General features: G+C 49.5%; 1 protein-coding gene across 2 annotated transcripts in view; it reads right to left on the minus strand.

Annotated features, from left to right (window-relative positions):
* ASTN2 (astrotactin 2) overlaps positions 1-12,626 on the minus strand; it is a 647,457-nt gene that overhangs the window by 497,398 nt on the left and 137,433 nt on the right. For both annotated transcript variants that reach the window (XM_006772883.2, XM_006772882.2), the window contains exon 4: positions 7,628-7,735. In XM_006772883.2, coding sequence (XP_006772946.1) covers positions 7,628-7,735 — 108 coding nt within the window. The remainder of the gene's footprint in view (positions 1-7,627; positions 7,736-12,626) is intronic.

The raw sequence follows: 12,626 nt of genomic DNA on the forward strand, positions 1-12,626 counted from the left end.
GCGAAGCCTCTTTGAAAAACAAGAAAGCGAGAAAGACTGATTATTCCTTCTTGCTAGTGTAAGCAACTAAAAGCGACATGTTTGCTTTATCGCCTTTGGTCTCCCATTTGATTCCTGACAGCCGTCTCCCTCCCTTCCAGGCCCGGCTGTCAGGTGCGGAGCTGGTTTCATCTCAAAGGAGGAAGAGAGAGAAAAACAATTGAAACAATGTTTCAGAGGCCGCACAGGCCTGGGAGGGGGTTTCTGAAGTTGTCTGGCTCCCTCACTGCCTCCAAGGAACCCTCATTTGCCCAGACGGCTTGATGTTTCTGCAGGTTGGGGAGAGAGAGTCTGGAAGGGACCTTTAGGAGAAAAAACCCAAAAAACCCCATAACAACAAAAGCCAATGTCTGTTTCCTCTGAGGTTTGAAAGGGAGAAAAGAGACATCAGACAGAAGCTTTTTTTTTTTTTTGCCCAATACAATTTATGAATACATAATTTTCTCTTCTCTAATAGCTCGTTAAATAAGGCCAAATGCAGGCAGAGATCAAAGCCGGGTTGCTGCATTTTACTGTTCTTTCTGCAAGAGAAATCCAAATTCCAGCCTCATCTCCCCATGCGGGAAACCAGAATCTGCCCCAAAAAAGCTACCTGAACCTCCGAGAGGAAGGCATTCACCTGCTGCAAATCAGCAAAAGCTAATGAATGTCGGGGGCAAGAGTCCTGATAAAGAGGGAAGGAGTGGAGATCGATGTCTGCAGTGTGTGCTCCTCTGAGCAGCGGGTCCCAGGGGTCTGTCCTACAGCCGGGCAGAGGGAGGCTGCAGACGCGCCTGTGAAAGAGGCTGTCCTCAGGCCGGACCCAGGAAAAGCCATCCCAGAATGCCTCTGAGAGGCCCCGCCCACCAAATTCATGCTCTTAGTGAAAATGAGAATGTCTGCTTTTCCGCCCCCAACCCCCCCTCCCTTAGAAGCAAGACCGATCTACAGGCCAGCACGTTGGGAAAGGGCCATGGAGCTATGCCTGGCCCAGGCTTAACTTAGCGGGTTACCACTTAGTGAACAGTGATCACATGGCAGGCACACCGCCTACGCATGTCCTCAGCATACGTTATCTTCTTTAACCTTCTCAGTGGGACTGAGGAGGAGCAGCAGGACTAATGCCAGGATGTGTCCTCCTTTACCGAGGAGAAACAGACTCAGAGAAGGAAGGTGTCTTGCCCTAAGCCACACAGCTTGGAAATAGCAAAGCGAAGATAGGGACCTCTGTCTGCTGATGCTGAAGCCTGTAAGCAACCTAGAAGGACCCCGATTACTTAAGGTTTCACGTGAAAGTAAGTTCAAACTTATAGTAAAGCTTCAGGGACAACAGGAGTACAAAGCATGGCCATGCATTGTTCTTGCCCAGACTCACCTATTGTGAACAGTTTGCCCGCTTGCTTTGTCGCTTGGAAAGGCAACAGTTTAATCTGGGGGAATATGCTTCCCTTCTCTGAGCCTTGGGTTCCATGTGCATGAAATAGAGGAGTGGATGGACTATCTATGGGTAGGACAGAAAACACCCTGTCACCCTGTTCTGATGAGAAGTGATGGATGCAGGAGGCTCTCCTACCTATTTCTCCAGCCCACCTGCCATCATTCCTGAAACCACAGACGTGGATGCTGCTCAGTTCCTGGTATCCGGCCCATCCCCTGGCCAGTGAATGCAGTTCTGCCCGCACCCGTGGCAGGTGCTGCTCTGCTGGGGTCCAGCCATCGCCCCTTTGCCCCCCGCCCCCACCCCCACTTCCTGGAGTTCCAGCTCCATCTCTGCATTCTCAGCTTACCTTTCAGAACAGTCTCCTACCCTCCATCCCCAAAGGCCTCCTTTGCCACAGATGTGGCTTGAACATTCCCTCACCTATTCTTTTCCTTCTAAATAGGATTCATTTATGTGTGCATGCATGCATGTGTGTGCGTATGCACGTGTTTTGTCAGGGGAGAATAAAAAAGAAAAAATGTACACATCATTACAAAGGAGCACGACATTCTGTTTACGATTCAAGAGTTCTGAACATGGTAGAAAAATCTCAGCTTAAGAAATGCCAAATTAAAACAAGCACCCAAAACAAATAAGCTGAACAAGGAACACTGATGCCCTGGTTCTCTCTGCTGATGAACTAATAATTAGGAAAGCTTCGAGGAAAGTAAATAGTATTAGGAATCAGAAAACCTGGGTTTCTAGAACTGGTGAAGCAGCCAGTGGCTGGGAAGAGTGAGGACCAGAGAGGGAGGGAGCTAGCCTAAGGCCACACAGCAGCCTGCAGAGCTGGGCCAGGAGGCCCCTGCTGGTGCCTGTGCTGCTGGAGTCACCCAGCAGTGGTGCCTCCTCTGTCTTCTGCTCAGCACTGTGCCTGGGGCTGGCCGTGCTGTCTGCACTTTTCATGGGGACCTTCAATTACGCACTATCCTATCCTTTTCAGCATTGCTTACCTGTGTGAGCCGCAGCTCCCCAGGCCCCCTTTCCCACAATGCCCCGCATCATGCTTAGAAGGCATTTACTCCATAAATCTAGGTTAGACTAGAATGTACTTCAGACTTGATGACATGAGGCAGAAATATCCTTGTCTGACAGAGAGAAAAGCTCAGGCTCCAAGGAAGCACGTTTGCCAAGGGTCCCTGAGTGAGTCACGGTTGGGCTACAGACTTCAATACGCACCTCCTCACCCTGGGCCCAGTGCCTTTGGCTGTCTGTCGAGTCATCTCTGGGTAAGAAAGGGTGAAACTCTGCCCACTGGGCACCTCCCTATCCAGCTACTTGATTGGTTGCTTTTGTAGAATGCCATGAGAACCGGCAAATCCAAGCAAGTGATGGGTTCAATGGTTATTTACGTCACCAAATGGAGAAGTCTTTACGTGATAAACAGACTTCTTAGGCAGCAAGGACAGATATGATATGAGACCGGATTCACTTCACAAATCATTGTGACGTGTCACCCATGCCTCCTGGACCAGAGCTACAGGTGAGGGCCGCCTGGATGGCATAAATGGATTATTTGGGGCGCAGGTCAGCAAACTGTTGAATTAGTATTTTTGTTGTGTTGTTTGGCTTTCTGTTTTTTGTTTTAGGAATAAAGTGTCATTTGGACACACTACGTTCCTTCATTTATGTGCTGTCTATGGCAGCTTTCAAGGTACAACAGCTGAGCAGAATAGGTCCAACAGTGACTATCTGGCCTGCAAAGCCAAGAAATGTCAGGTAACTGGCCATTTCCAGAAAAAGGCCACTGATTCCTGCTTTAGGAAATCCCACCAGACACACACCCGGTCTCTGAGTCTGTTTCTCAGCCCCTCTGTCTCTGCCGTTACGCCCTCACCATGTTGATGGCCACGGTTCTTTGCTTGGGGATGGGGTTCTGCCTGGCCATACCAGACCCCGCTGAATAACATACCCATTTTCCTTTCCAAGAGACTGAGGCCCAGAGTAACCAGAGGTGATTCTCAGACTATACCATAAATCTCGTGTCCAGTGGATCTTATTGCCCCAAATCAGATTTTAGCTGATGCAGTTTGGGGTTCAGGATATTTTCAAGGAAAGGGGAATTTCAGGAGGAAAGAACTAAATTTCTTGAGCACCTCTGGGTGAGCTCTGGAACCTTCCATCTCCACACAGGAGTAATCTGTGAGGTAGGTGTCAACAGCTCTATTTGATACAGAGAAAAGCTCCTGGATGCTAAAAGCCCAGCTATACACAGGAGATGAGGTAAAGTCAGGACTCATAGCCAGGTCCAGCTGAATGGAATGTCACTTCTAGCCCCGTATGGGGCATGCTAAAAAGAGAGACCCAGGTAGGAAAAACCTGCTGGATGTTTTTTCTCTTCTCCCATTCCATTGATCTCTCTACCATCAGCACTAGGTATATCCATTCCTGCCAGAGAACCTCCTGGGCTCACTACATCTCTTCAAAGGTCACACCCTCCAAGGCGCTCCAAGCACCCAGGCAGAGTGGGTTTCTAGCATCAGTCCTCAGGCCCCCTCCCCCTGCCAGGCATGCTTCTTGACAGCCTTCCCTGGAACCTTGAGGTGGAAGCATGAGCAGGGCTGAGGCCTCCGTGCTGTCCTGCAGGAGCAGGAGGGAGAAGGGAAAGGAGAGAGGACCACTCCCAGCAAGTGACAGTGGAGTGAGAGAAAACAAGGGAAGGTGCCACAAAAGCAACCTCCACCCTGAGCACTTGTAGACATCCAGACACTGGGCCAGGCATGCCTGTCCTTCATTCATTCATTAACCATTCATTCATTCAAAACAATGCACGCAATTCCCACCCTCAACCTGCCCATGTGGTTGTGGTGCCTGGGATGGAAAGCTGGGCACAGAAGACACTGCACAGAGAAAGCGCCCAGGTCAGGGTGGTGTACAAATACAGCCCAGAGGACATATCTGCAAATGTAAAGTTACAGCAGCCATGAGGTCTACAGCGGGGAAGAACACAGGAACTGGAACAGAATAAACCGGGAAATGCAGTGTGCAGATGGCTTCCCGGAAGACGTACCGTTTCCGTGGAGATGCCAGCGAGTGGGAGGGAGGCAAAGGGCAGGGGAGTGTGCCAGGAGAGAACATTGGGGAGGTTCTGGCAGGACAGTGCCAGGGAGGAGGCCTGAGTGGGAGGAGTAACAGCCCTGGGCAGGTGGGCAGGCCGGACCCTCAGAGGTCTGTAGGTGGTAAAAAGGTCACATTCCCCCTTCTAAGCAGAGAAGCAACAGGATCCCTACCTACATTGTTCCTGGGTCGGAAGACAGTTAAGTGAGGCCATTGAGAAAGTGACTTTAGCAGTTTTTAAGCAAAGAATGTAGGTGACAGGGACTAGGATGGCTATGATGGAAAAAGGAATAACTTATTACCGAGACTTATAGCTACAAAGGAGATGCCTGTGTTCCCATTCAATCCTCACAACTACCTGGGAGGGAGGTACTGCCACCCCATTTCAAAGACAAGATACTGAGGCTATTGGCTCATGTATGTGGGTGGACAGCGACAGAGCCCTACCTGGGCCCAGGTCACTTTCCAGCATCAACTCTTCTGGGAAGCCCTCACATTTCTCTGGTGTCCCCCCATCTCTCTCTTTCCTCTCAAAGCTGGGACAGTGAGAATCACCCAGATAACATTTGGTTATACTTTTTCTCCCCAAAAGTGTATCATAATCTTCCCCAGCACCGCTCAGCCCCCTGCAGGGCCCTGGGAACAAGGGATACTGAGGAGGAAGAGACAGATGTGGGGGGAGCAGAGGTGGAGGAAGAGGGACTGTCACTCTGGACAATACGTGGAGGGCGGAGATGAAGCCAGTGGCTCTGGCATTCAGCTGGCAAGAGAGCCGGAGGAAGGTGTGTGTGTGTTGGGGGCTGGGGGAGGGAGGCATCATAGCCCTGGCATCCTCGCCATCCTGGAAACACTGCCTGGCCTTTGAGTGTGCGGAGGCACCGGGCCAAGTCACTTCCCTCACGTCCTGCGGTTTGCTTTTGCTTCGCTAAGTTTACCTCTGATTTACGAGGGGAACGCTCAATGATGGATGTGTTTCCAATCAGCTATAAATAGCCCAGTCCTGCAGAGGAGACCCACCACCTTGCCCAGTCGAATTCTGGCAGCAGTTTGGGGAGAAAGAGAAGACAGGTCAAGAATCATCCATCATCAACTTTTAAATTTCCAATGCAGCAGATACCAGCCAGCCCAGACATGGGGAGGAGGGGGAGGCAAGGCCACTGCTTCAAATGGCTGCAGAGGTGATGTGCCAACCCAGGCACCCCCACACGGGGACCTTTCAGTGAAAGGCACCAGGAATAGTGAGATATAGAAAACAACGAGAAGTGAACGGACATTAATAACGTCTACTTCTTTGGCCCTTAATATATACCACGCGCCACGTTACATTTTTTTAATAAATCACAACCAAAATCCACCTTCAAGTTTCTGTGAGGCAGTTATGAAACCCATTTCACAGATAAGAAGACTGAGGTATAGGGAAGGAAGATAACTTGCTTAAGAGCAAAAGGAGCCCAGAGAAGCTGTGCCCTCTGTGCTCTTTGAACACAGGGGTGGAGTGCATGCAGGGTCATTGTGTGAGAAAGCCTCTTCCCAAACACAGGCACTTCCCAGACCACTTCCTGGAGAGGCACGAGGACCACAGGCTGCCATGTGCCTTGATGAGCTGCCTTCCTGTTTGCCAGAGGACCCTGCTATTTTTTTTTTATATAATATATTTTTATTGATTTCAGAGAGGAAAGGGGAGAGGGAGAGAGGGAGGGAGAGAGAGAGAAAGAGAGAGAGAGAGAGAGAAAGAGAGAGAGAGAGAAACATCAATGATGAGAGAGAATCATTGATTAGCTGCCTCCTGCATGCCTCCTAGAATCATTGATTGGCTGCCTCCTACATGCCTCCTAGAATCATTGATTGCCTGCTCCTGCACGCCTCCTACTGGACATCCAGTCTACAACCCGGGCATGTGCCCCTGTCTGGAATCGAAACCAGTGCCTTATAGTCTGCAGGCCGATGCTCTACTCACTGAGCCAAACCAGCTAGGGCAAGACCCTGCTTCTTTCCAGGGCCTGCTCCAGTCCCATGGAGTTGCCCTTCGTCACTGGGATGCTGGCACCCCAGGTTCTTTGCTTGGAATGTGATCCTGAACTTGCTAATTTCTCATCCTTACAAAAACGCTCAGGAGTGAGGAATTATATCCACAGGTACCTGCCTGAAATATGGTCTATTTTCCCTTCAGAGCAAATTTTATCCCCGAGAACGATGGCCCTTGGCCCTTGGTGGATATAGCTCCGCCCCAGCGTGTCATTGTGAATAATGATCATTCGGTGACACTAGTTTCACCCGCTGGAGGCACGGCCCACAGAGTCACAGGGTGGCGTGTTCACAGGGCCCAACTGTCCCTCTGGTCCTGGTGTTAGGTGAGTAGAATTTCCTGAATCAACCCTGGTTCTGTCCCATAGCCTCTGCCCATCGTATGGCTGAATACGTTTCCTTCGGCCCTTTGATGGCGGAGAATCCTGCCTTACACCATCAGCTGGCTCTGAGAACCACCAGGCAGTATGGCACAGGTTACCCTGCACCGATTTAACCTGCCTTTCAATAACTTTCCTCCTTCCTCTTCCCTTTCCATCTGATTCTCTTAGTTACTTCACTTCCTGCCTGGATTTTCTTTAACTGTACAAACTTAAAAAAAACCTAAATCCTTAGGGCAGCGGTTCTCAACCTGTGGGTCGCGACCCCTTTGGCAGTCAAAGGACCCTTTCACAGGATTGCCTAAGACCATTGTGCATATCAGATATTTACTTACGATTCATAACAGTAGCAACATTACAGTTATGAAGTAGCAACGAAAATAATTTTATGGTTGGGTCACAACATGAGGAACTGTATTTAAAGGGCCAGAAGGTTGAGAAGCACTGCCTTAGAGGAATGAAGTGGGACAGAAAGCACACACAGGCTGAAGGGAGAGGGTATGGTGATGGCCACTCCTCTAGCCAGGGCTTTGCTGCCAAGCTCAGTACCGACTGCACTGGGACCACAGGGTAAGGAAGATTCAGGGTCTGTCATGAAACACGAAATCTGCCGCCCAGGCTTTCCTCCTACGAAGTGGTTCTGGAACCTTCCCGAGGCCTCCGTTACCTTTGCTGCGGCGGCGGCTGCGGTATTGCTCCGTGTAGAACGTCAGCTGCGTCTCGTCGTCTGCCTCTGACCCCGACGTCCCCTTGGCTCTCCCGAAGCTGATGCCCCCTGCGAGGAAGCACATCCATCAGTCATCGCGGCCTAGGCAGCTTCTTAGACCCTCCTCCTTCCCAAGATGGACAATCCCACCCCGACTTCTTTCTGTAAGTCCCAGGGCACCCGGGGGTGGGCGTGGCTTAGGGAAGGAGTTGGGGTTATAACCAGTGCCTTGGCAGCCCCAGGGCGGTGTGACCTTGAGGAAGCACAGGCTCCTTCTTGCTAAAACAGGGACAACAACTATTAACCTTGCAGGATTGCTTCGAGAATGAAAGGAGACAGGACATGTGAAATGCCCGGTCCATAGTGGCTACTAAATAATTGAGAGCTATATTGGTTGCTTACGTGCAATGAGCCTGCCTCTAAGAAACACTCCAGGCAACTTGATTTCACACACATTTCAGCCAAGTGCTTACTGTGTACCAGGCCCAGAGCCAGACACCGGACATACAGGGATACAACCGGTCCTTGCCAACCAGGGGATCATAAGCTAGTCGTGGTGACAAATGGAGTCCCATGGTGCTTTTAACCTCACTCATGGCTATGCTTTCCACACAACAAGACTCCAGAACAAGGGGGAGAGCAACCCGTCACCGCACAGGTGACCTGGGAGACTTTGTGGAGGAAGGGAGATGGAGTCAGGACTGGAAGGATGGATGAGGCTTCGGTGGAAGGAAATGGAGTTCCAAGGAGAGGTAAGAGCTGGGGCACCCCTGGGAGGGGAGTGTGGGCAGGTGGCAGTCCCATCAGGTGGAGCACTGACTGGGAGGGACATGCTGCTAGAGGACACGTGGAAGGACGTGGGTGTCACTGAGGATGGATGTCACAGAAGCTTCTGGAGCAGGAGAATGAGCTCACTGCTGTGCATACCAGGGAGGACATGATAGTGGCACACAGGTTTGTAGCTTGCTCCCAAGGCCTGTGTGCGTTTTCCACTTCCCATAGCTCCTGCTGCGAACCCGTGTAATGGTGCTATTGGCAGGAACTCACTCAGGCTTAGCTACATCCTAGGAATGCCTCCAGCAATTCACGTGTCCAAGCACATAGATGCCATGCCCCTGACTATCATGGCTGCTTCTCCAGTTCCCCCTGCCCCATCCCCACCCATCTGACCCTCACCTCCCTCCTTAACTACCCAGGTACCATTTTCAGAACGGAAACTGAGGCTCAGCGAGGCTGCCTCTACACCAAGCTGTCCAATAAAAATACCATGTGAGCCACACATGCAATGTTTAATGTTCTAGTAGCCACGTTAAAAGGGTAAAAGTAAACATTAGTTTTCAGAATATATCTATTAAACCCAATATACTAAGAACATTGTCATTTTAACATGGAATTAATGTAAATTATGCTGAAATAGTTTATAGATTTTGCACAATAAATCTTTAAAATCCAGTGTGTATTTTACACATAAGACTATCTCGATAGAGAGTAGCCGGCATCAGGTGCCCACCGTGGCGGGGAACGCGGGTCTGGAAGCACTTACACAGCCACTATTCCTGAGTGTAATTAAGAGCCGGGATCTGGGCGCAGGAGAGAGATGAATAAGCACGGGCCCCAGGAAGGCGTTGAATCATTTTTTAATGTGACTTGGAAGAAAAATGTTGCAGCTCGGATTCCATTAAAAGACAATGGCCACTGCTTCTGCCCTAAGGCTCTTAGCCTCTAGCAGGTTTCTGCACTGGCTTCATCCATGAGCCCGGGAGGTCAAGCCCGTCTGTGGGAAGGAATCAGGGCACTGAAGTCAGACCCCAGTTCTAATTCTTGGTCTCCCTTATTAGCTGAGTGGGCGTGGACAAGGTCCCTAACCTCTCCAAATTCATCTTTAAAAGAAGAGGAACACTAACTCTCAGCTCACGTGGATAGTATGAGGGAAGGTGCATGTGCTGCATGTAACTAGCTGACACATAGACCGCACACAGGGATGGTGAGGCACATTCATTTATTCGAGGTTTGCCCAAGTTTCTTAGGAGAGAAGAGGCACCGATCGGATTGGTGGTGACTCCCTGGCCTCTGTGACATCCTGGGGAGGTGGCAGCCACCCAGGACATCTAGCACCTGACTGTCCATCTAACCTGAAGGGGCCACAGGCCAGGTACAGACTGACTTGGAGAGGATTCGGTCGAATGGAAAAGGGCCCCCTAGCATTATAATATGAAATCGTTGACTTCATGACCTAAAGTACAGCCATTCATTACTCAGGGCTGCTCGCGTACTTCCATTTAGGAGCCGAGAGGAAGTAAGAATGGCCAGACACCAGCAGGAGGACAGAAGAGGAGCCACAAGGTCCCCTGCCCTGTTCCAGGAGCCCCTGGTTCTGCTGGTTCCGAATGAGATGAGGTGGAGCCGTGAAGAAGATGGGCCGAGCACAGACCTCGGCGGGATGTACGCCGCTCTGGGCACTGCCTATGCAGTATCCCGTCCACGCTCCGCAAGCGGCCTGAGAGGCAGGGACCGTCTCAGGTTTATGGAGGGCAATCCAGCCTTCAGAGTTTCAATGCTGCGTATCAATGATCACACGTTACAAATGGCATCACCCTCAGATTTGAACCTAGCTTCCGTCTCATGGAAAATCCTCTGCTCTCGTGAAAAGATCAGTCGTTAGGGAAATGCAAATCCAAGCCAAAGGGAAACAACGGGTTCACCTCTACCGGGCTGACCACAATCAACCGAATGGGACAGAACAGGTGTCGGGATGGATGTAGAGAGACTGGACCCTCATATACTGCTGGTGGGACGCAAGCTGAGGCAGCCACTGTGGAACATCGTTTGACATTTGCTCAAGAAGTTAAACACACAGCTATCACATGACCAAGCCATTCTGCCCTAGGAATGGAAGGCGGGGCATTCCAATACACGACTGTTCACAGCAATACTATTTACAATAGCAAAAAGGTAGAAAAAAGACAAGCACGCCAATGTCCACCTACTGATAAATAGATAACCGGATGTGGAGTACCTATATAATTATTCAGCCCTGAAAAGGGAATGCTGATATGGTATAATGTGGATAGACCTTGCAAACGTTCTGCTAAGTGGGGGGGCAATGTCCACCTACTGATAAATAGAAAACCGGATTGGAGTACCTATATAATTATTCAGCCCCTGAAAAGGGATGCTGATATTGTATAATGTTGGATAGACCTTGCAAACGTTCTGCTAAGTGGGGGGAAAAAGCCAGATTTATAAGTTCATATGTCATACTATTCTGTTCATATAAAATATCCCAAATCAGTAAACTCATAGAGACAGAGAGCAATGGTGGCAGCCAGGGCTGGGCAGAGGGAGAAGAGAAATACAAAGAGATCATTAATGAGCCTGGAGTTTCCTTCGAGTATAATGTAGATGTCTGGGTCTACATAGAGGTGATAGTTGCATAAGCTTGTGAGTCTACAATATGGCAATAAAATATACATTTTAAAATAGTTAATGGATAATGTTATGTGAATCTAAGCTCAATAAGTAAAACATTTTTTTAAAAAAATAGACCCTCTGTTCTCTTTGTAACAGCACAAGACTGATGACAGAACTGTAGAATGATGGAACTGTGTTTGTGTGTGGTGGGGGTGGAAAGGGGGGGAGGTTGGGAGGGGGAAGAAACACAGCGAGGAGGTGTTCCAGAGCCACACTGAAAGGGGCCCAGCTCAGGCCCCGAGTGTTGACCCCATGTTTGAGAAAGCAGTGGGTGACCCTTCCGTTTGTCTTAGACCCACTGGTCATCTCAAAAAAAAATAACTCACTCATTTGCTTGTTCATTCATTTAACAATTATCAACCCTGTTCTAGACATTGAGAATAGGGCGGCGAGCAGCAGTCAAAGACTTCCTGACTTCCTGGAACTTCCTTTCTGGTGAGGAAGCAATTAAGATACTCCAGGCATGATGCTAAGCCCTTCACAGGGGAATTCTCTCAATTTTACTGATAAATAAATGAAGATATTCAGAGGCGTTTAGAGCCTCCCAGAGATGACACAAACATTTGGCAGCAAACTAGGAACCTAAGCCCAAGTTTGGAGCAAATTAGGGCAGCCGAGCAAGTTGAAAGTCATATGATGGGAGAGGCTGGAGCAGGAGCGAGGCTGAGCGGTCTTTCCTGGGCCGGTGAAATTAACTCACCGTTCTCTGAAGACTACCTTCTCTGACTGGGCTGTCCTGCTCGGCGGCCTAGGCAGTCCCACCCCTCCACCCTCCATCGCCCGCACTCTTGCTATCATGATGGATGGCGGTGACATGTTAAATTATTCAGGCTCTGTGTCTTCCTCGAGCTGGTGACAGCGATATTGCATTTTCAGATTGCCCAGGAATGCGCCAGATAGAGAAATATGCAGCTTGGGAAGGTAAAAACCCACCTGACCCCCAACCGCCCAGGGAATGCAAATGGAACCAGTTCTAGAAAGAGGACCAAAGCAGCTATGACTTCTAGTCCTTCCTAAGCCACACAAGGGATCATCGTTCAGAGCTCTAGGGCTACACCTCAGATGAGCATAGGCATTCACCCCTTGAAAGGCTCTGACCACAAGCACTACCTGCCATTGGGCACTGCTATATGCCAGGCACGGTGCCAGGCACGTTACCAAGCACGTTACTCACATGTGAGCACATATTCTTTTTTCTTTTTTTAAAATATATTTTATTGATTACTCACATGTGAGCACATATTCTTATTCCTTCAGATGTGGAGACAGAGGCTGAGAGAAGCAAAGACCCGTATCTGCAGTCATAGGACCTGAATTCCAACGGTTTATTGGATCCCTCGGGAAAGACGATCCCGGAGCATTCTGGGGAGTCATGTTAAATTTTTTAAACTGATCTTTATGGTTAAAAATTCTTTATGGTAAAATATAATTAAACATGACTATTTAAATCTTCAGAAAAAAATGTAGAAATGGCCAGAGGCCCACATAC

This window comes from Myotis davidii, unplaced genomic scaffold (assembly GCF_000327345.1).
Source record: "Myotis davidii unplaced genomic scaffold, ASM32734v1 scaffold866, whole genome shotgun sequence".
Classification (NCBI taxonomy): Eukaryota; Metazoa; Chordata; class Mammalia; order Chiroptera; family Vespertilionidae; genus Myotis; species Myotis davidii.